The sequence below is a fragment of the Gouania willdenowi genome, chromosome 1, assembly GCF_900634775.1.
Source record: "Gouania willdenowi chromosome 1, fGouWil2.1, whole genome shotgun sequence".
Lineage (NCBI taxonomy): Eukaryota > Metazoa > Chordata > Actinopteri > Blenniiformes > Gobiesocidae > Gouania > Gouania willdenowi.
In genome coordinates this window covers 9354430-9377897 of record NC_041044.1, presented here as the reverse complement: position 1 = coordinate 9377897, position 23468 = coordinate 9354430, and the positions used below count along the sequence as shown (strand labels likewise).

The following is a 23468-nucleotide window of genomic DNA, read 5'->3' as shown; positions in this document are numbered from 1 at the left end:
ATCTACTTATATCTGCACCGTTTTTTTTAAATTTTTTTTTTAAAATACTACTTACCTTATGTAAGTACTTGTTGCTGTTTGTCTTGTTTTTATCCTGCTATACGAGCCAATGCAACGACATTTCATTCTTATATACTGTAAAGTTGAAGTTTGAATAACATTAAAGAAAGTCTAAGTGTCTGCTGAGGATTACCAGGAGTTTAACTGGGATGGGATAAGGTTTTATAGACAAATGAACAATCCATACTGCGTAGGGCGGGTATTTTTTCCTCCTTTTCATCCCTAAGTTGGATAAAGTCTTTTCATACATCTGGATCACACACAAAACCAGTAGGTGGCGCTAAATGCAACAATCAGACGCAAACCAGCATAAAGCACAAACAGAAGAAGTAGTTGTTGGAGATGCTGTGTCCGTTACTCTATTGAAAGTGTTATTTAAAGAACTTTCAATCCTTGGGCTTACACTTTATTCAATAAAATCGACGTTTTCGCCGAGAACAAATTCGTGTTTAATCGATAAGGCAGACGTGAGCTATCTTCTCTCTAACTACCTCTATTTGATCATCTAAAATGGAGTGATTCTATTGAACAGAAGAGGGCAGCATTACGCTTTTTAGTGTACAGCCTGCCGGAAACCATTAGAAGAAGAAGAAGAAACCATTAGAAGAAGAAGTAGTTGTTTGAGTGAGGGTAAAAAGATGGCGCTGTCCATGAGGAGGACACTGGTGTCGCTTCACAGAACGTGTCAGTCCTACAAGGTATTGGAACACAGTGAACTTTTACTACATAGAAAGATGTGCAGTTAGTCCGTGTTGCTTCATGTTGCCATGTTTCTTTCCAATAAGGTTTATTTGTGCAAACTATTGTAGAATTTTGTGGAGACAAATGTATAGCCTACATAAATCTGCTGAAACGCTTCCACCGGGAGATTTTAGCGTCTGTACATCCCTACACTTTTTCGGATTGTTCTCAGAGTACGCACAGCACACGAACCAACAAATGTCATCCACAGTAACAGCAACAACAGAACAGCTCGAAGTGTCAACACATGATTTTTCTCCATGTAAAACATGACCAAACCCTTTAAATTAGCCATTATCTACATTAATAATGAATCCATAAGCAAATATCACGTTTTTGTCCAATATAAATGATATTGTTTGTACAATATAACATCACGTTTCTACAATATTGCCATGGATGGACTGGCGCCATGTCCAGGGTGTGCCCCCTCCTATTGCCCAATAAGAGCTTTAGATACTGTAAGCACCAGCAGACCCACGAGACCCTGAAATAATTGACAAGCGGGTCAGAATATGGATGGATGGTTTCTACAACATTATAATTTATGTACTAGGGATGTTGCTCACTGACTATTTTCCTTGTTGACTAATGCTTATTGACTAATTTATTACTCAAGGTTTTTCTAAAACAGTTTTGGCACAAAATATTCTACATGTGTTGTCTTATGCATTGATCACATCAAACCTGTCTGTGTAACAGTAATGCTAGCCAATATCGGGTTGTTAAATGGTAAATCCTGATTATTCTTAGATCTGAACTTTTGAGGTTTATTTCTTTTGTCAACGTTTCAAGATAATTTATAGTAGTCTTGTTATTTGAGATTATGTTCCTCCTTTGCACTCTGAAAAATGTATCCATTTATGTATCAATACACTGTAGGCTTATATCCTTCTTTTTCCCCCACAAATTGAATCTTGTGAAGAAAACACTTTTCATCCATTTACAAAGCCCTTTTTTCTTCCTTCCCCTCCCAGAATGTGGAAGTTCCTCTGGACTTGCATCATCCTGTACCTTTTTACCTACCGGTCCGGACCAAGAAGCGATACTTCATCCCCCCAGCAGTGGGATTGAAGGGAAAGAAGCAGTGGGATCCAGTGGCCAAGGCCCGAGCAGCAGGCATTGTAATTAAGCAGGAGAACATGGAAAGGCCCATCAACATTGCCTGCACTGGTAACTCGCTGTTAAACTGTGGTGATGCTGTTCTGTGGCAAATATAAAACCAGAAAAATATCACAGACAGGCTGTTTCTGTTTCAGAGTTCATGTATTCCCAATGCAATGATTATGGATAGATTATGGTTCAGTGGATACTATGTATGTAATTTTCAAATCACTTTTATGGATTTGACAGAAAAAGTATGTGTCCTAACTACATGAAAAACAAGATAGTAAAGCTATAGATTGTGATTAAAATTTCATAGCACATCAAAACTCAAGCTAAGTATCAACACTTTGGTAACACTTTACTAGAAGTTTTATACATAAGGCTGACATTACGCTGTTATTATGACATGACACCTATCTTTACCATGAATAAGGTGTCATTAAGGCTGTCATTAAGTGTCATTTGTTACCCTAACCCTTCGTTACCCTAACCCAGGGGTCTGCAACCTTTACTCTTTAATAGGAATAGACTGGGGACGCACCAAAATGAAAATTTTTGGCCGAAGCCGAATAAAATATAAATGCTTGGCCGAATACCAAATATCAAATGCGGTTGTTAAGTTTTTCACTATTTTTTAATAGCGCATAAATAGCCTAGAATACATTTTAGACATGTTTTTTAAAGAAAGTAAATGTTTATTCAATATTCTGACATTTATTAAATATTCCAGTCTTCTTTGCTTTTCAAAAAAACTCATTGTTTATACACATCAGCTGTTGGCACTCCGTGCTAATGCTACACCAGCCTATGCAGCGACACCCGGTGTAGTGTAAGGCGGAAACGATGGGGATCTTTACAGATTCGTGGCTCACAGCGCTAGCAACGGACTTGGTTGTGCAATTGGATGGCTTCCAACTTTTACGCGGTGACGGAGGGCGGTAAGCGGAAAGGAGAGAGTCTAGCTGTGTTTGTATGCGAAAAGGAGGAGCTGCTGCTCCTGCAGCAACGCACGCACACACTTCCGACTCAAAATCACTGCATGTTGTTTGGTTGCGTCACACGCTACTATTCGGCCTTACTTTTAACTCACTAAACCGAAGGCCGAATGTGGCTGTTTTTGCAATATTCAGTGGCCGAATCTATTCGGCCACTGAATATTCGATGCATCCCTAGAATAGACCGACATGGATTTTTTTAGGATCGACACCAATTTTTTTTTCCATCAGCCTTAGCCGATGACCGATATAGACCGCCGTTTTTCTTGAGCCGATACTACTTTTGCTCCCTCAATTTACATCAAAAAAATTACACAATGATGATAACAAATGGTAAGAGTCTCAAGTTTTAAAAAAAGAACATTTATTGAAAAGAACAAAGGTGAGGTAGAACGACAACAAGTAAAAAATATTTAACAAGTGTTAACAAGTGATGAAGAACAAGTAAAACACATTTAACAAATTAAGTTAATGGATTTGAAGGGCTACAGAAAATAACTTGAACTATATAACACATGATTATGTCAGTCCACACATGCTAATTTCTTGCAGTATATCAACCATGCATATTATGTTGGCAGTTAAATAAATCTTTCCTCAATAAAATCTCTATTTTTTTTCCAGAATAGTCTTTTTGTTAGTTTAGTTATCTTACCAGGGATTTAAAACTTAAGGTTTATGGAAAGTTGATGGCCTGTAGATGTTGCAGGAGGTGGAGTAGGAAGGTGGCAGAGTTGTTGCACAATGTAATTATTTTTAGGTTAACAAATTGTTTTATCATAATTTTATTTGAAGTCAATACCTACTGTAAGATATAACAATTCAATATTATTATTATGATTATTATTATTAATAATAATAAAGCTATAGGGAGCCATTGGAAAAGAGTCAAAGTGCCACATGAGGCTCTATTCTTTTTTTGGTGTTTTAATTTAGGCTAATCAAATAAATATCAAAGCATGGGCTGTGGGAATATTTTGGGAAGGTTTACCTGGAATATAACCTGTTGGGTCATTCTGGTTCTTTGTGTCCATCAGCGGGAATCTTTGACCCTTACATCCCCCCAGAGGGTGACGCTCGCCTCTCCTCTCTGTCCAAAGATGGCCTGAAACAACGAACTGAGCAGCTACGACAGAGCGCCTCCTCCCAGCTAGCGTAAATTTTCCTTCTCCATCTCTTCCAGGCATCAGGAAATCAATTATTCTTTTACAGCTGGGTCTTAATCAATATGTTTTGGTTTGGCTTTAGGATTCGTAAAATCAAAGAGCATGACTCAACATTTACAACCAAGAGTTTTGCAGAGCAAGCCCAGGAAATCTTCATTGAAGCCCACAGTGCCCTGACAGAGTAAGGAACATCTTCTCTCAATGAGCACATTGAGAGACACTTCACCTACCAGATGTTTAGTAATGTAGCACGTTATTTTAACTAATCCTGTGTTTTTCCTCCACAGCTTCAACAAAGAGAAGCTCCACTCCCTAGTGACAGAGAGGTGTTATCCTGTAAGTTTCCCCTCTGCATGATCGTGAATCTGTGCTTTATTTCTCATTCATGTATTATTACCTTTACCTTTTGTGTGTCTAGGAGATGACGAGAGGAAACCGCTACAAGACCATACGCTGGAGGTTCATAGAGTCTCTGGAACCTCCACGAGTGGTCCATGCCCGCTGCCCCGACATGGTTACTAAGGGCAACCTGTATGGGCAGGTGACGGTCCGCATGCACTCCAAGCAGGTACTAATAATAATAATGCATTAATTTTATATAGCACTTTATCATGGACACTCAAAGATGCTTTACAGAAATAAGGGATTATTCTTTCACTCCACACTTAGTGGTGGCAAACTACTGTTGTAGCCACAGCTGCCCTGGGGCAGACTGACGAAAGCGAGGCTGCCATAGTGCGCCATCGGACCCTGCGACCACCACGTTCATACTAGGCAATGTAGGTGAAGTGTCTTGCCCAAGGACACAATAACAGATGCCACCCCACTGTGGCACCTGGAATTCTCAGTGGTCTCCCATCCAATGACTAACCAGACCCAGACCTGCTTAGCTTCCAAGATCTAACAGGATCGGGCAATGGCAGGCTGGTATGGCTCTTCTGTAAACCCAATAATACACTGACAAAGAGGACATTGCAGTGTTTACGGTTGACAGTGACTTAAACATTTTGTTATATTGTCAGAGACTGAGGACATCACTTCAGTTTTTATCACAGCTCGAATTGATACAGGAAGACGTGTTAATCCTTTGAATTTACTGTATGCTCTAGTAAAATTTTATGGTATCATTAGAATGTGTTTGTCAGTCATCTGATGCATCTCCTCATGTTTGGCCTGCAGACTCTTGCAATCTACGACCGCTTTGGCAGACTACTGCTGGGCAGTGAGGAGCAGCCAAAGGACGTGTTGGAGTATCTGGTCATAGAACGCCACCTCATGAACCTTTATGGCCGGTGGAGGTTACACGGAAAAATAGTGCCATCCTGGGCACCTGCCAAGGATCCCATCATTAAGGTGACCCCATGCAATGCATTGCTTGCTATATTTATCCTCCAGTTAGGAGAAGATTCCAGGTCAATCCGCCCTGCTCGTCAGTGGGAAATTAAAAAGCTTTTATCAACCATGCAGCTTCTATTTCTCTATAATTGACCAGTGGCTATAATTGACCAGTGGCAGTGGGAAAACGCGCCTTTAAGTCTTTTGAAATATTAGACTTTTACCACAAAAGCTTATTCATTACAAAAGCTATTTTGCCTATTGCTTATCTCTACAATCACAGATAGGATTAGACTGATATCAGGCCAGGCTCTACTTTATATAAGATAGACAAAATACTTATGACTGTAGATGGTCACCTTCTGCTGTGTTTGAAAACAAGTTCTATTTCGTAATATTTTGTGAGATGTCTCACTATGGGAAGTGACATCTGTCTACATTCCTCAGAAGCACTCTTTTTCACTATGCCAATCCTGATTGGCCGGTGAAATGCGACAGTCCGCTGGGAGACCCTCCCACCTCCTGTAAAAGGAGGACACGGACAGGTGTACACCATTAAAAAAAATAAAAAAAAAATCTTCTCCTCTCAGCTATCAGTTCTGTCCAGTTTAACTGTCCACAGACAGGATTTTTTCTTTGCCAGTTGACGGACGCTGGCAGGACTATCGCTTGCTTTGAGACCACACCAGGTCGAGAAGTGGTTAAAAACAGCTCTTACCTTGCGCCTTCACTGCCGCAAGGCACGTGGAACCTGACTGCTTCTTCTGACGCTGCTGCTTCGGCGCACGTGTTGGTCTCCAAAGGCCTCTCACTTCGGTGACAGCCCCTCTGCTAGCTCCGTGCTGCAAGGCCGGAGCTCACAAACCGTAGCACACCTAGCTTTCGGTGCCTCCACGGGAGACTGGCGCGTCTTTTGGGCAGGCCTAAACAGGGCCCCTTTCCCTCCGCGCATAGCGCTCCTGCCGCGGTGGACTTTAAAAAGGTGACTCCTCTGGACACTGCTCCTGCTCAGGGCTGGGGCTCTCAGCTGAACCTGGCGGATGTTTCCACATTTGAGGTCGTCCTCAAGAGTTTGAGGAAGACTACTCCGACCCACTCCTCTCGGGTGTGGACAATGAGGACGAGCTCTTCGTCACCCTGACTTGGGAGGAACTGTCGGCCGCCTTCGCTGCCTCTCAGGAGGACATTGAGGGTTCCCGGGCTGTCTCCTATCCTCCGAGCTTGGACATGGTGAATGTTTGTAAACATGCTGCTACACAGTTGGCCATTCCTTCGCCCGTCGTTGTGACTGAAACCACCAGGTCCTACTATGAGGGGAAGAAACTCCCCGTTTCCAGGGGTGCTCCGAGGCAAGTCCGTATCGTCTTCCCTGAGCTGCATCCCTGGGGTAGCCTCCCTTTCACCGACAGGACCCCGTTGTCAGGTGCTTCCATCCTCGACTGCGAGGCCAAGGAAGGCCGTGGACTGCTCAGGATGCCGCGGCTGGAGCCGCTTGCAGTGGCGCACCTGCCGTGTCTTCACGGAGACCCATGCTGCCGTCAAAATCGGATAGTCTCCAGGCAGACCTGTACGCGGCCGCTGTCCTCTCGGTCAGGCCATGAATGTCCCGTCCCTCCTCACCGCCTACCAGCAGAACTTTGTGAGGATTTCGCTCTGTCTCAACTACATTTTTTAATCACAATTACGTCTTCAATTAGTTTTGTTCAATTACAACTCAATTATGATTACCTGCATTTTTTTCCATTTACAATTATGTTTCCACTGAAAGACAATTACTTTCATAATTACTAAAGTTCAATTACAATTAATCACAATTACTGAGCCTGAAACAAATAATCTAATAAAAGTCAACTTTTCTTGTGTTAGCTTTCTGTTAGCATCTCTTTTGATAACGGGTCCTAAATCATCTGTAAAATACACTAAAAACAAATATCTATCATCTAATTTATTGCCTATCTATTGGTTACCTTGTTAGGCTTCCTAAATGAAATATAGGTTTTTAATATTTTTGATGTGGGCATCTGAGCCTTTTTTGTGTCGGTATGCACCTAGATTACATTTTTATTTTATTTTGCTTGTACAATAGTGAATACCTTTAAAAAAAAAAATACAAATACCACAAACACAGTTGATTTGTACTCTTGCAAAACATAGATGTGTTCCTTTCTCACTGTAGAAAACTTTAAATTTCGACATTTTCTTAAGGAAAGGGATACAGATTGTTTATTGGCCCTAAAAACAACACTTTGCTGAAGAAGCCGTTTGTGTTTGCTGATTAAATAAAAGGAAGTGGGAGAGAGGCTGCTGTGTTGCAGTCAGAGTGAAATAATTACACTGACTTCATCCCATTCAAACATCAGCCTGTGTTTTCCTGATGGCTGAGCGCTGACAGAAAGGAGGGAACTCCTGCAGGGCCACGTTGCAGTTTTCCATTCTCATTCTTTTAATAAATCTGCACATGTCCATCACTATTAAATGTTTTAGACTTCAGGAATGTGTGATGTTTGAAACAATAATGTATTTCTTATCAATGGCACCTCATTTTATTGAAGTGCAAAATCAGAGAGGCTTCGTGATGGTTGAATGGTTTTTATTGTGCTGTGTTTATCTAATCTCCGGGAGCCTAAACAGTACTCCGTCCCCAACAAGGAAGTATTTGCCAGATGTTTATGATAATCTCATAAATCATCACTTCAGACAGCCGTCAAACTGCCCATGATTTTCATGCCTATGATCTTCATTTTTGTGTTTGAATTGTTGTGACCTTGTCAAAAAAGTAATTTCTGTCACTGCTTCAGGACAGACAAATCGATATTGTTAGATCTTGATACCAAACTGTATGTGTATATTTAAGTCCCCCAAACGTATCCATATATGTTAGATTCTCTAGGTTAGAGCCCTGCATTTGGTTTCATATCTTGCCAAATTATTTGGGTCCAAACAAATAAATTCATATTTAGAGGTTACACAAGACACTTGAAAATTATTCCGTGCTATAACATAGTGAGGCATGTTGGAAAATGTGTGGTTTTGTTCTGCAAAAACAAACTGAAACTTACATAAAAATGTTACTCAGAAAATCCAGCAACCACTGTGGCTTTGTTGACGTCACAAATGTGTTCCTGTGCTTTCTGACAACTTGGAGTAAGGGTTTCAAAGAAATGCATTGTGCTGGTGGTGATAAAATCACTGATCGGCTTGATTAAAGGCATCACAATGCTTTATTGGAATCTCTGAACCTTGTTTTTCCATAAAGTTATAATGTATATGTATTGATTAGTAAATTTCCAGGAAACTTTGAGCAGCTTGTGCAACCTCTAAAACATCTCCTTTTTCTTCCAAATTTCTTTCTAAATCATCTTTTGGATGCCAAAACCTAATACAGGGTTTTAATTGAGGTTACCTTAAGCTTATTTTTTTTACCATGCTTTGACAGACCACCCTGGTACGTAAAACCATATACAGTGATGTGAAAAAGTGTTTGCCCCTTCCTGATTTCTTACTTTTATGCATGTTTTCCCACACACAAATGTTTCAGATCATCAAACTAATTTAAACATTAGTCAAAGATAACACAAGTAAACACAAAATGCAGTTTTTAGATGATGGATTTTATTAATTAAGAAGAAAAAAATCCAAAGGTACATGGCCCTGTGTGAAAAAGTGTTTGACCTCCAGCTCATGTTAAAACATAACTGTGGTTGATCACACCCAGGCCGGATTACTGCACACGTGTTCTCAATCTAGAAATCACTTAAATAGGACCTACCTGACAAAGTGAAGTAGACCAAAATATCCTCAAAACAGAGATCCAAAGACATTCAGGAACAAATGAGGAAAAAAAGTAATTGAAATCTATCAGTCAGGAAAATGTTATAAAGCCATTTCTAGCGCTTTGGGACTCCAACGAACCACAGTGAGAGTCATTATCCACAAATGGCGAAAACATGGAACAGTGGTGAACTTTCCCAGGAGTGGCAGGCCGACCAAAATTACCCCAAGAGGTGACAAAAGACCCCACAACAACATCTAAAGAACTGCAGGCATCGCTTGCCCCAGTTAAGGTCAGACTCCACCATATGAAAGAGACTGGGCAAAAATGGCCTGCATGGCAGAGTTGTAAGACCAAAACCACTGCCAAGCAAAAAGAACATTAGGCTAGTCTCATTTTTGCCACAAACATCTTAATGATCCCCAAGACTTTTGGGAAAATATTCTGTGGACTGACGAGACAAAAGTTGAACTTCTTGGAAGGTCTGTGTCCCATTACATCACGTAAAAGTAACACTGCATTTCAGAAAAAGAACATCATACCAAGAGTAAATTATGGTGGTGGCAGTGTGATGGTCTGGGGCTGTTTTGCTGCTTCAGGACCTGGAAGACTTGCTGTGATTAATGGAATCATGAATTCTGTGGTCTACCAAAAAATCCTTAAGGAGAATGTCCGGCCATCTGTTCGTGACCTCAAGCTGAAGCGAACTTGGGTTCTACAGCAGGACAATGATCCAAAACACACCAACAAGTCCACCTCTGAATGGCTGAAGAAAAACAAAAGGAAGACTTTGGAGTGGCCAAATCAAAGTCCTGACCTCAATCCTATTGAGATGCTGTGGCATGACCTTAATAAAGGCGGTTCATGCTCAAAATGTTGCTGAATTGCAACAATTCTGCAAAGATGAGTGGGCCAAAATTCCTCCACAGCATTGGAAAAGACTCATTGCAAGTTGCAGTGCTTGATTGCAGTAGTTGCTGCTAAGGGTGGCAAATACAGGGCCATGTAGCTTTGGATTCTTTTTTCTTCCTCATTAATAAAACCCTATATTTAAAAACTGAATTTTGTGTTGACTTTCGTTATCTTTGACTAATGTTTGAATTTCTTTGATCTGAAACATTTAAGTCTGGAAAACATGCAAAAAAGTAAAATCAGGAAGGGGGCAAACACTTTTTCACACCACTGTATATATAATGTGGTTTTTAGACCAGAATGTTGTATACTTTGTATAAATCAAAGAATGAAACAGGGGGAATACATTTTAATTCAAATCAATTTGACTTTATTTATATAGCACATCATTTATCTCTGATCCCACATCAAGCTCTTTTCTCTCTTTCTCTTTCAGACTGTTGCCATTCCTGGACCAGAGATGGAGGAGCCAGGGCAAGAATTTGATCCCCTTAACTATGAAGTTCCCAAACCACAGGCAGTGCAGTGGTATAAATAGACCACAGAGTGGCGCTCCTCTTAAATCCAATGACAGAAAAGTGTTCCTGACAGTCATGAGCTAATGGTGCTTAAAAAGAATCACTGATGTTCATGCTGTAAGGATTCCATTTGTCATTTTCAGTGTCTGTCTGGAAAAAGCTTTTGGAATGCTGAGACACATCTAACAGCAAGTGGGAGCTTGTATAGGCTCCCTGTTGTGTGCTGAAAACCATAAACTATATTGCTCTGTAATCTGTGGGAATATTAGGTTTTGTATATGTATTCCACCTCAGATGCATGTAAAAATAAATGAATGAAAATACACCAAATATCAGAAGATGATTTATTTCTGTGACGAATGCACTGCATGTTGACCTCAGGACCTGAAATAAAGTGCCATCACAACAGTACAAGAATACAAAGATGGTACATGTTACAACAATGAATTGTTGCATTTTGATGTAATAACTTAGAGTACACTCATTCAAAATACAAACACACAAAAAAAAAAAAAAAACTAAATAAGCCTGGTGCTCTGGTGAATGGAACGAGACAATATACTGTAGCTATTTTATGCAATTCTAAAGGTCAACAAATTTCAAAATACATAGGATATATTATTCCTAAAAACTAGACTTAAGTACAGAGCACTGGACAGAAGCCTTTTTGTTTGTCTGACCTTATGACCTCAATATATGGAGCATCCAAAAATAGACCTTTTAGATATAAAATGAACATGTCGGTCAAACCCAACAGCAAAGGTACTGTGTAAAGAACTATTTAATTACATTAAAACTGTTTCAGGGCAGCTTGTTTTGATAATATTTGTGAGTCACTTGTCAGCTGAATCCCATTGCTTCTTCCAGCAGGTTGAGGTGGGTGGATCAATTCATGCTTGCTAAAGAGCATACATGAGTAATTGTTGTGGTCCAATGCGCCTACGAGACTGTTGGTGTGCGTCTCTGTATCGCGAATGTAGTCCATTTATTGCTGGGTGTTAGAACCATACCTAGGACTAACACTTTACTGCCAACATGGCCCCAAAAGTGTCATAATTTAGCGAACGACACTTAATGACAGCCTTCATGACACCGTTTCATGCTACTGTCAGCCTTGTGTATAAAACTTTAAGTAAAATGTTACTGTAATAGCTAGTGACATGCTTGAAGCAGGAATAGCCCGAACTGTAAATCATCGGAACAGGACATAAGCTTCACTGGACATTTAAGCTGTGTATTGAGTTGACAACCTTTATAACATGGGCATTAAAAGAGTACCAAGTATTTGTTGCAACTGTAAGTAAAGTCGGTTGCATGTTTATTTATACAAATCAGCTCTAACTCTGTACACCAAACTTATAGCTTAAAGTTTTGTCATCTCATCTGATTTTGATGAGCTTTTAAAGGACCGGCTTATCTGTTACAACTATCAACTGTCTGCTGGGCTCTCAATCTGTCATTTTCATGAAGCAGATAAAAGATCTGGGGGGTGTTTCATCAAAGTGAGCCTAAAAGAACCATGCCTACTGGTTAAATCTGGTTTACCCAAGCCGTCTGCGACCATGTTGGCTGTTGGCTGTTGGCTTTTTCCATTTCATCAAACTATTCTCAGCTTGAAGCTCACCGGCTCAGCAAAGAGACCTGACACAATATAGCTTTAGTGCAGGTCTCCAGGAGACCCCTGAGGTATATATAAACTATGTAGAGCCGCCATTTTTGTCAGGATACAGCGCCCTTTTGTTGATTGGTCCAGCCTGTCTCTTTAAATAAGTGGTGTATTGTGGGAAGTAGAGGCGCAACAGGTCTGTTTACATAGTGGTAAGTGTAATTTTTCTGTTGGCTCTCAGCACTAAGCAGCCGTGTGTAAATTCTTCTATAGTGATAAAAGTGCTGCATCCAAGTTGTATGTTTCGTGAGGATTAAATGTGACCTTTCTCACCAACTACTTGCTTCTTGTATGCGGCCCTGCGCCTACTCGGCAGCATGCAGAGTTAGTGTAAAGGACAGAGCTGTTGTTACCAGCAGAAACAAGGCTGTGTTTCTAGTTAGGTGTTGAAAGTGCACAAATATGGTGAGCAACTATGATAAAAGCTGCGTGAAAGGATATCTGTTCAGGATGTCCCGAGGACGAGCACCTGACAACGCCCTAACTAACAGGTAACAGCTCATCATTAATGCTGCATTCGACTGCACTCGGAACCTGGACAAATCCAACAGAACAAATCGAAAAAGTGCAATGAAATGGCCCTTGAGCTCGGGATCTTGACTTGGGAATTCAAGCAGGATCCAAGTAGTCTGAGTCAATCGGAATAAAGTTTTGGCAAAATGACGGCGCACCTCAACTCCTCAATTTCTACTTTTATGTGGTGTCTAACTTGGCATGTGTTACTAAAAGTGTAGAATAGCGTAGTGGTGGCATTTCCATTACCTCTCTGTTATTTTGCACGCGGTTCTGCGTAAGTAGTGATGGCCGTATAGTTCAATGACACATGTAGGATTTCCCTCGCTGTTGCGTTCAAGTCATACTTAAAGTATATGACGTTTCTCTCTTTCTCTCTCTTACCCTCAAAGAGCTAGTATATTTCCCCAGCAGGAATTTTTGATATTAATATCAAAACAAACATCAGCTTACTGTAGTCAGTCATGTTTTCCGAGCTTATTGACTGAAACGCATTTACCTCGGAGGTCGAAATTGACGACCGAGATTTTTCCAGGTGCAATGAAATGCAGCAAAAGCCACAAGGAAATAAGAAGAAACAATCTGGTGGGGGTGCGGTTAGTGCCATGACAGCCACCCATAGTATCCCCTGTAAGCAGAAATGTGGTAGTGCTCTGAACAAGTACGATTTCACACGTCACTTTGGCTTCGTACCCATTAGCTTAGCCCGCAGATTTCTCTCAGAGCAGCTCGGTTTGAAGCTGTGCTCGCATATAACTGAATTTCGTCCAAACGGAAATGTTTTAAGTATATCCCGTACCAAAATTATGGAGCCAACGTCTTGATAACTCTGACTTAGTGTTGTTATTTGGCTTAGAGATGCAAAGGAAATGTTTCTGTGTAGTTTTTCTCTTGTTATTATAGCATCCATTAGTTTTACACTCTGCCATTTTCCAGAAACTATAGACCAACGAAACACTGTTGCCTAGCAACAGCTAACAGGAATCAACAAAAGTGCTGAGTAGTATCCAGCTGCAGCCCTGGAGTGGAAGCTCCTGACGTGACACAAGCCCCTGGTTGGGCGGAATACCAGTAACCCTATTCACTGTTCTGGCAAATCTGGATCTTTTTTTTTTTTTTTTTTACCAACCCTAACCCTAACCATAACCGCTACCGCCTCCACTTCCTGCTAAATTTGAGGTTCAACTTCCTGGCTAAATTTGAGGTTTGTCGCATTGAGAAACAGCTTATGCTGTCATGTCAGGAGCACTTCTGCCCAGCCAGAGGCTTGTGTCACTTCAGGGGCTTCCGCTCCAGGGCTGCAGCTGGATACTATTGGAGGTGCTTCATATCATGTCCAAAACGGTGACTCTCCATAGTTTATGCCTGAAGGTATATTTTTTTTAATCAAAAAGGTGCACATATTTTGTTTATTGGTAGTACATTAAACGTTTTAGTTAGTTTAGTAAAATATATTTTCACTACAGGTACCCTTTAAAAGTAGCAAAGGGTTAAAGTTGGTGTTATTCAGTCAATTTATCATAGAGAACAACTGAAGCATGTATGATCACACACTGATCCATGTGAGTTTGCTGAGTTTACTTTTTTGTTTTTGTTTTGAGATCTGTCATCATTTAAAGGTCCAGTATTATGCTATTTTTCACACATCTCCATTTGTTCTAAGAACCCCAAAAACATAGTATTTGAGGTTTAGTCTCTCAAACTCTCCTGTTTTCCAGAGTTTTAGCCCTCTGAAAAGTCAGTTTAATGACACTTCTAAAAACGGGCGGTTTTGGGGCCTTCATGTATATGCATGAGTGGGTGCGTCTATAGACATTTTGTGTATGTCGTTTTACATATATGACAAAGTATAATGTACATTCTCTGAAAGAAGGGATGTATATCACTGTAGCAAAAACAATTATAAAGTAAATCTTTCAGAATACTGCCCTTTAAAAAAAGATGATGCAGTAACTCATATTTAGATAAGATGTGATTTATGACTTGTGAGTGTTTTGATGAATAGTTTATTGGAACTCAGCAAAAAACATTAAATTCAAATGAACGGAGGGAGCAGCTGTGCTGTGTGCAGTGTTGGATGCTGCTGCATATTACATCCAACTTTGGGGCCGTGCGCACTGCTCACCTCCTGAAAAAGCGATACTGTTCATGAATTTTGTCATCAGGGAGCCTAAGTAACCTGTTCTGTCCCTGAACAGCCTCTCCCTTTCTGTATATTAACTTTCACATTCTGAATCTCTGGATCCTCAATGAATGGACAAACGTGCAGGAAATGGGAGGCAATGGATGGTTTAAATATATGGGGACTGGGATCATCTAATTCAAAAGTATGCTACATATTAAAAATGTAATAAATGATTATTCTATTGTCATTTGTATAGATTTAAAATCATAATTGAACATTTACCATGATACACTGTTTGTTATACATTTTCTACGGCTTTAGTGTCGTATTTTAAAAGGAAATCAGAGGTATTTTTGACTCCTTTTTCCATCCATAGGTCTTTGTTGAATTAGGATTGTATTATTTCAAATGACATCTTTCAAAATGATGATGTGGTTTCATATGAGTGCATCCAAAGCCTTCAGCAGGTAAACCAAGCCTGCTGCTTAAACTTGGTTGTACTTAGTCGCAGCTAAGGTGTTATCTCTTTGATGAAACAGCCCTTACAGTTAGATCCCGGTTTAATTGAGCCGGACTCTCAGGTTAAACCTGGAAAAAGCCCTAAGCTGGTTTATATGAAATACCCCCTTGGGCACTAGAGTTGGTTTATTGTAAGTATTTTGGTTTGGTTGTGGCTTTATTATGAAGTGTAACAGGGAAAAAAACCATCACGGTGAAGAATCCAAGCAAACTCATTAGAGAGCAAAGATTTGATGTGGCTAAATTCACTCTACTCAACTATTTGTTGTGTTCAGAAAATTATGCCAACTCCATTAATAAAATAAAAACTAGCTAGAAGATACTTCTATCAAGAACCAACATCAACTTTAGGTAATGGGGGAAATTCAAAATGCAGATTTTGAGTCTATGCTAAGTTTAGTCAGGATGTTCACCTCACTGTCCACATGACAAAGAGCCTTTGTACACTGGAGGGGATGAGCTGTTTTTGTCAGAAATCAGGAGGGAAAACCAGAGCCTCAGCTGCACACTCTGCATCATCCTCTTCATCTTCCTCTGGAATATTTTCAGGCTCCCATGTAAAGACATCTGAGTTATTGTCTGTAAAGGAGCTGGATCTGCTTCTTGCCATCTCCCAAGGACACAAAGCATCACGCCGACCCAGGGCCAAGTTTGATTTAAACTCCTCCGTCTGCTCTGTGGTCACGGCTGCTGGAGTTGCTTCCACATCAGCAGGCATCCAGTTCTCTTCATGTTTGCTACTGCTTTGTACATTAGCACTGTCTTCATCTGCTATTGTGATGTCTTGCTTTTTGACAATCTCTGATTCTTCACTCTCCCATGGACAAATGTTTGCTCGAACACTTTCTTGTTTTTTTGTAATGTTCGGTTCCTCTGTCTCCCATGGACAGACATCTTCTCTAATACTATCTTGCTTTTTTGCACTTTTTGTGTCCTCTGATTGAGATAGCCCCTCCCAGGGGCATACATCTGCTTGAGAGCCATCTTGTTTTTTAAATGGTTTTGGGGTTTCTGTTTCCCCTGGACAAATATCTTCATGGGGGGTTCCTTGTCTTTGTAGCTTCACTGGGGGTTTTGATACCTCAGTTTTGACTATTTCGTCCTCATCTGTTTCCCACGGACAAACACTTGCCCGAGCTGTGTCTTGACTTAAGTGACTCTGTAATGTTTTCAAAGTGTCAGGTTCCTCAGTGTCCCATGGACAAACATCTTCTCGGCCTGTGATTTCCCTTCTAAGACTCTCTGACTTTTTTGGAAGCTCTGGTTTTTCAGATATGTTTTTTTGAGTGGTTTCCTGTCTCTGAAGCTTCTCTGATGGTTCTGATACTTCAGTTTTGACTTCTTCTACTTCACCTATTTCCCATGGACAAACATTTACCCGAGCCTTTTCTTGACTTAAGTGACTCGGTAATGTTTTCAAGGTGTCAGGTTCCTCAGTGTCCCATGGACAAACATCTTCTCGGCCTGTGATTTGCCTTCTAAGACTGTCTGACTTTTTTGAAAACTCTGGTTTTTCAGATATGTTTTTTTGAGTGGTTTCCTGTCTCTGAAGCTTCTCTGATGGTTCTGATACTTCAGTTTTTACTAGTTCTGTTTCATCTGTTTCCCACGGACAAACATTTACCCGAGCTGTGTCTTGTCTTAAGTGACTCTGTGAGGTTTTAAAAGTCTCAGGTTTCGCAGTATCCCATGGACAAACATCTTCTTGGGTTGTGTCTTGCCTTCTAAAACTCTCCAACTTTTTGGGAGACTCTAGTTTTTCTGATAGAGTGTTTTCTGTCTCCCACGGACAAACATTTCCCCAAGTTGTGTCTTGCCTAGCGGGATTCTGTGAGGTTTTGGGAGTCTCTGTTTTTTGGATTTCTGATTTTTCCATTTCCGTTTGACAAACATCAGCTCGAGATGTGTCTTGGCTTGCATGATTGTCAAATGTTTTTGGGGTCTGTTGCTTTATAGTTTTAGGATTTTCATTTTCCTGTGGAGACACATCTACGCTAGCGGTGTCTTGCTTTGCTTGGCTCTGGATTATTTGCAAAGTCTCTGGCTTTGCTTGTATTTGGCTTTCTGATTCCCATGGACATACATTTACTCTTGGGCTTTCTGAAGTCCTTGTTTCTGTGTTTTCCTCTTCCCATGGACAGATATCTTCCAAGATTTTGGGAGGATCAGGAAACTCCCAAGGACAACTTTCTGTTGTCTTGGCAGCCTGCTTGCCCCAAGTAGCAACTGCAGGTGATATTGAAGGATATTGTTGCATGTTGCTTAGAATTTCTTTTGGTGCTCCGGGATAGATTGCAGACTTGTTTACTTCTTGTTGCAATGGCACTGTTAATGTTCCTTTGTTTGTCAAAAGATTTAAGTTTTCATATACAACTTCAGTCTTTTCTTTATCATCCCAAGGGCAGATAGTTGCATAATGGGAATCTGGTGCTTTTAAAGTCTGAGCAGATTCTTCAGCCTCCCAAGGACAAATGTCTGATTTTTTTTGAGAAGACTTTTGTGTCAGTGTGTTTTTTGAAACATTTGTTTGTGAACTACTACAAGTGTCTTGTGATTTCCAAGAATGCACATCGTCACTACCACTGCCTTCTCCTTGCAAATCAACTTTCTCTGGAGTTTGCCAAGGACAAATATTGGACACCTGCGATTCCCATGGGCAGATATCTGCTTTGATACTTTGCTGTTGCTGTTGTTTTTCTTCTTGCTGGAGGGTACCAGGTACATCCCATGGGCAAACATCTATGTGAGAAACTTGTTGGATTGGTGTTATTCTATTACTCACTCTTCTGTGAGTGGATGGGGTTCTAGCACTGCAGGATGTCTCCCAAGAGCTAATGCTGCGTTTACTATTCTGCCTTGACAAAAACACATTTTCATAGGTATTATCTTTTTGCATATCATCCACATCCCAAGGGTAGATGCCAGATTTTACAATGACAAGTCTTCGTGGACTTCTGTCCATGGAATCCCCAGAGGACAGCCTGATTGCATTTTGCTTTACCAGGCATGGTTTACCCTCTACAGTTGTCATGCTTCTTTTCTGCAGTGACCTTTTTTCTATGCTTGGATGTCTATTGGATGTTCTAGATTTTGTACTTTCCTGACTTTTTTGAGAGCAGGAATCGTCTTTGTTAGAATTGCTGTCTTTGGGCACATTGTTTCCTGCATCCAAGGATCCCATAAATGATTTCACAGAAAGCCACTTAGAAGTGGGAGAACGGAAGGAGAAAACTCGCTGATCCTTGGTGACCCTTGGTCTCGGAGATCCTGGAGCACTCGCAGAAACAGGAGCCTGTGGTTTAAATGACTCTGTTTCTGATGGATTTCTTTCTAAAGGTGGTAAATGGTCCCATGGACAGATAATTCCCTGTGGTGACGTGGGCTGTTTCTCTTCATTTTCCACAGAATTTGCATATGAGACATGTCTCTGGTTCTTGTCACTTGATTGTTCTTGCTCCACTTCCCAAGGACAGACTTCAGCCTTATCAAACGACCCGGACTGGAGAGCACTTTTGGTTTGGTCACTAATAGAAAGACTTGAGTGCATTGTGTTGGCTCTGCTAATCTTAGCTATATTCTCAATAGAATGTGTGGAAGTAGAGATCAAGCTCCACGTTTTATAAATTCTTGTATGATCGGGGTGCAGGAGATTAGTATCAATAGTCAGATTCTGGGCACTGGCTGACTTGCAGACCCCTGCTGGAATATCCAAGGAGTCGGTCTCGGAAAGATGGGAAGCTCTCTTGATAGAATTAGGTCCTAACATCAAGCCATGAAAGGAGGATTGCCTCGCAGTGACAGAGTGATGGTCACTGTAAGACTTGCGCAGTGATGGTGTAGGCGATGGCATTGGTGATCTCATTGAGCTTCTGTAAGAGATGCTGACAGTATCTGGGGACCTCCTAAAAGAGTCAGTATGATTCCCACCTCTACTGCGGATGGATCCGTCTCTTTCTTCTCGACTGCTCTGTCGACTGATGGCCTCTGGGATCTCAGCAATGCGTTTGATAATGGATCTGCCCAGCGCACATCGAGAGTTTCGCTTCTTTGTCAAATGAGGGTTGTTTGCAGCCATCCTCTTAGTCTTGTGGACTTCTAACTGGGCATATAACTTCTTCAGCTCATCCTGGTGCATTTTAGGGAGGGAATTCAGAATGGAGTTGAAAAGAAGGATGGCATGATTGAGAGGGAAGATATGGAGAGCAACAAGTCAGAGGAAAGGTATCGCACAATAAGAAAGAAACAATGGGACAGGAACAGGATAAATGTGGAGAAAGGTAAAACATGGTCACTGATGGTAATCTTTAATAACAACAATAAAATCCTATTCTAAATTATAATCCATTTAAAGTCTACCATATTTAGGTGAGTCTCGCTGTAATGATAACTTCAAAATAAATTATGATACATTTATTTGATTTTTAAATTGTAACTGTTGGGAATTCTTCAGTATGACCCTGTTTAAAGTGATAATATTGTTTTTTATGTGGAAAAGAGTTTACCCGAAAGTCATCTGGATCCACACTGCGTTCACTCCAAGCAGAGTGAAAACTGCTGTTGAGATTAGAGCCAGTGCGTCGCAGGTCCACTTCCTCTTCATACACCTCAGCTGCTATTTGTTCTCTCCCAGGTTTAGACACATACAGAAACTGTGGAACACACATACATCCTTAAGAGCTGTAGGTATAATACTAAATAATACAAAAAAACATATGCCCTAAAAGAGCACAAATGCTGTTTTTTTGACAGATTGATTTATATTTCGGTTGCTCCAGTTTTAAAAGAAATACCCACATAAACTGACGATTGCTTGTAGGGACATTCATTTTCTCACTTAGAAACTGTATAAAATAACACTACTAATAATAGTAGTAATAGAGAAATTATCACCCTTTAAATAAATATTTTTTGCAATAGTATTGCAATGTGAACATGAGCATTTAAATGTACATTTCATATTTTAACATTAATATATTAACGACTGAGAACATTTGGTCTTATGGTTATAACCATGGGGCGACTGTGGCTCAGTGGTAGAGTGGGTCGTCCAATAAGACATTGTCGTTCTGTCCTTGGGCAAGGCACTTTACCCACATTGCCTCGTATGAATGGGTATGAATTGTACATAAATATTGGTGGTAGTCATAGGTGAGAAATGACAGCCACGCTTCTGTCAGTATGCCCAATGTTATGATTGGTGTGAATAAATAATGGTTTCTGTAACACGCTTTTACTACTCTTAAAAAAACTGCCATATAAATCAAATTATTATTATTATTATTATTATTATTATTATTATTATTATTATATAACCACTACAGAAGAGATCCTCAATGACATTTTAATATAAAATACCTTGGGAATGAAGAGCAGAGCAAGTGTCACTGTGATGGTAACATGGGTGTGAGTAAAGAAGAGCAGCAACATCCAATCAGGGTGGAGAGATGGAAAGGTGAACCTGAGACAGAGAAAACAGTATTTCAGTGTGTACAGGGATTATGTTTTAAACACAAAGTGAAAGTAGATTAGATCTCAATGTTGGGATGCTTTTGTGCCTTGTGCTGTTTACCTGAATACGTGAAACATGGAAGAGAAAAGCAGTTCATTGTGAATGGCGATCCCCATATAGCGAGGTTCGTGGAAGGCTGAGGGCACCGGCCTGACAGCAGTCCACAGGGAGCTGCCCCAGCACAGGAACAGGAGCTCAGCTGTGGAACAACAACACCAAGTGATATGGGACAGTCACAGAACAATTGCTTTATAGGTATGAACAGATGCTCATAAAAAATAGAGATTAGACTATGAGCAGTGGTTACTACAAATACTGATCAATGAAACATTGATCTTTATGTCTTCAGAAAATACACTGAACAAAAGAACAAAAATATAAATGCAACGTTTTTGCTCCCATTTTTCATGAGCTGAACTCAAAGATTAAAAAAACATAAAATACCTTTTTCTCACAAAAAATGTATGCCCTAAAAGAGCACAGATGCTTTTTTTTTGTTGACAAATCTGTCAAATTCTGTGTTAGTGAGCACTCCTTTGCAGAGATAATCCATCCCACCTCACAGGTGTGGCATATCAAGATGCTGATTAGACATCAGGTGTGCCTAAGGCTGGCCACAATACAAGGCTACTCTAAAAATGTTCAGTTTAATCACACAGCACAATGCCACAGATGTCACAAGTTCTGAGGGCGCATGCAATTGGCGTGCTGACTGCAGGAATGTCCACCAGAGCTGTTGCCCATGAATTGAATGTTCATTTCTCTACCATAAACCATCTCAAAAGGCGTTTCAGAGAATTTGGCAGTACATCCAACCGGCCTCTCAACCGCATACCACGTGTAACCACACCAGCCCAGGAATCAGAATCAGAATCAGAATTCCTTTATTAATCCCAGGGGGAAATTGCTTTTGTTACAGCCACAGAACACATCACACATAAAAGAATAAAAATGTTAACAAAGACAAAAGAAAGAATAAACAATAAATAAGTGTATAATTAACTAAAAGACTGTTAAAAATAGGAATCAGAAACACACACATTACAGTAGTAGAAAATAAAGTAGGATAGATAATAATAATAATAATAATAATAATAATAATAATAATAATATACAAATATATACCAATATGATTCAGATATTTACAAAAATAATACAAATATGATTTAGATATGTACAACAATGGAGCTGTGAGGTTACAGAAATGAATTATACAGTTTGATCGCCACAGGCAGGAATGAATTCCTGTGGCGTTCTGTGGAGCACCGTGGTTGTATCAGCCTGGTGCTGGACTTCCAAATGCAGCATGTTCACCTCCATGATTGTCTGAGACCAGTGACCTGGACAGCTGCTGCATCAATTGTTTGTATAACCAAAGAATTTCTGCACAAACTGTCAGAAACCATCTCAGAGAATCAGTATGCTCGTCATCCTCATTGGGTTCTCAACCTGACTGCAGTTTGTCATTGTAACCGACTTGTATGGGCAAATGCTCACATTTGATGGCGTCTGGCACATTGGAGAGGTGTTCTCTTCATGGATGAATCCTGGTTTTTACTGTTCAGGGCAGATGGCAGACAGTGTGTGTGGCATCATGTGGGTGAGCGGTTTGCTGGTGGCGGTGGGGTTATGGTATGGGCAGGTGTATGTTACGGACAATGAACACAGGTGCATTTTCTTGATGGCATTTTTTATGCACAGAGATACCGTGACGAGATTCTGAGGCCCAGACGTGTTGCACCGCGGGAGGCAAATGGTGGTCGCACCAGATGCTGACTGGTTTTCTGACACCCAAGACCCCCCCAATAAACTTGTGCAATAATAATGTTGTCTAATCAGCATCTTGATATGCCACACCTGTGGGTGGGATGGATTATCTCACAAAGGAGAAGTGCTCACTAACACATAATTAGACAGATTTGTGAACAATATTTGAGAGAAATAGGTATTTTGTGTATATACAAAATGTTTTAGATCTTTGAGTTAAGCTCATGAAAATGGGAGCAAAAACAAAAGTGTTGCATTTATATTTTTGTTCAGTGTATAAAGAAAAAAAAAAATATCATACAGAACCTAGGTTCCCCAAGTGGTACGCCAATTGTCACAGGGGGGTAGGTGAACAAAACTTAAAAACAGTTTGACAACATTGGAAAATGGATTGTTTGGTAGATTTATTTTTTTTAAAAAAACAGATTTGTTTCTCACTGACAATGCCATTAACTAATTAATTAAATAAATCAAACGAGTGATCATTCTGATTAAGATATTTTCTTGTATGCTTAAAGATTTAGTATAATTTGTATTATATATTACTGCTCACCAAGATAGGTAAAGTTCTGGGACAAATTTCACTGTAGGACTACATTGTATATGTCATTACATTATTATGTTTTTTAAGTGTGCAGGAGTAGGGGGTACATGGCTTCAGGTTAAATGTCTGACTGGGAAACATTTGGGAACTACTGATATTTAATAGATATAAATCAAACTATGGTACATTTTTAAACATCAAAGCATTGATAACGAGTTT

At 40.2% G+C, this 23468-nt stretch overlaps 2 protein-coding genes across 2 annotated transcripts in view; one reads left to right on the top strand and one right to left on the bottom strand.

The window, feature by feature from the left end:
• Positions 1 to 611: 611 nt before the first annotated feature.
• On the top strand, positions 612 to 10936 carry mrpl45 (mitochondrial ribosomal protein L45). The gene is made up of 8 exons (XM_028461180.1): positions 612 to 758; positions 1779 to 1974; positions 3941 to 4058; positions 4152 to 4250; positions 4357 to 4405; positions 4488 to 4637; positions 5249 to 5422; positions 10525 to 10936. Exons 1-8 carry the CDS (start codon positions 699 to 701, stop codon positions 10624 to 10626), a joined length of 948 nt encoding a protein of 315 aa, XP_028316981.1. The 5' UTR covers positions 612 to 698; the 3' UTR covers positions 10627 to 10936.
• Positions 10937 to 14087: 3151 nt separating this feature from the next.
• The window catches only part of gpr179 (G protein-coupled receptor 179), a 33265-nt gene continuing 23884 nt past the window's right edge, over positions 14088 to 23468 (bottom strand). The window contains exons 8-11 of the mRNA XM_028458129.1: positions 20999 to 21137; positions 20785 to 20887; positions 19932 to 20078; positions 14088 to 19555 (exon numbers count right to left, since the gene is read on the bottom strand). Of these exons, the coding sequence (XP_028313930.1) occupies positions 15899 to 19555; positions 19932 to 20078; positions 20785 to 20887; positions 20999 to 21137 (4046 nt within the window). The 3' untranslated portion in view covers positions 14088 to 15898. The remainder of the gene's footprint in view (positions 19556 to 19931; positions 20079 to 20784; positions 20888 to 20998; positions 21138 to 23468) is intronic.

What these genes read in the sequence shown, in the direction of transcription:
- mrpl45 (XM_028461180.1), top strand. Translation starts at nt 699, where the DNA reads ATGGCGCTGTCCATGAGGAGGACACTGGTGTCGCTTCACAGAACGTGT. An exon ending in AGCGCCTCCTCCCAGCTAGC is followed by an intron (nt 4,059 to 4,151) that starts GTAAATTTTCCT and finishes GTTTGGCTTTAG; the next exon opens with GATTCGTAAAATCAAAGAGC. An exon ending in GCCCACAGTGCCCTGACAGA is followed by an intron (nt 4,251 to 4,356) that starts GTAAGGAACATC and finishes TTTCCTCCACAG; the next exon opens with CTTCAACAAAGAGAAGCTCC.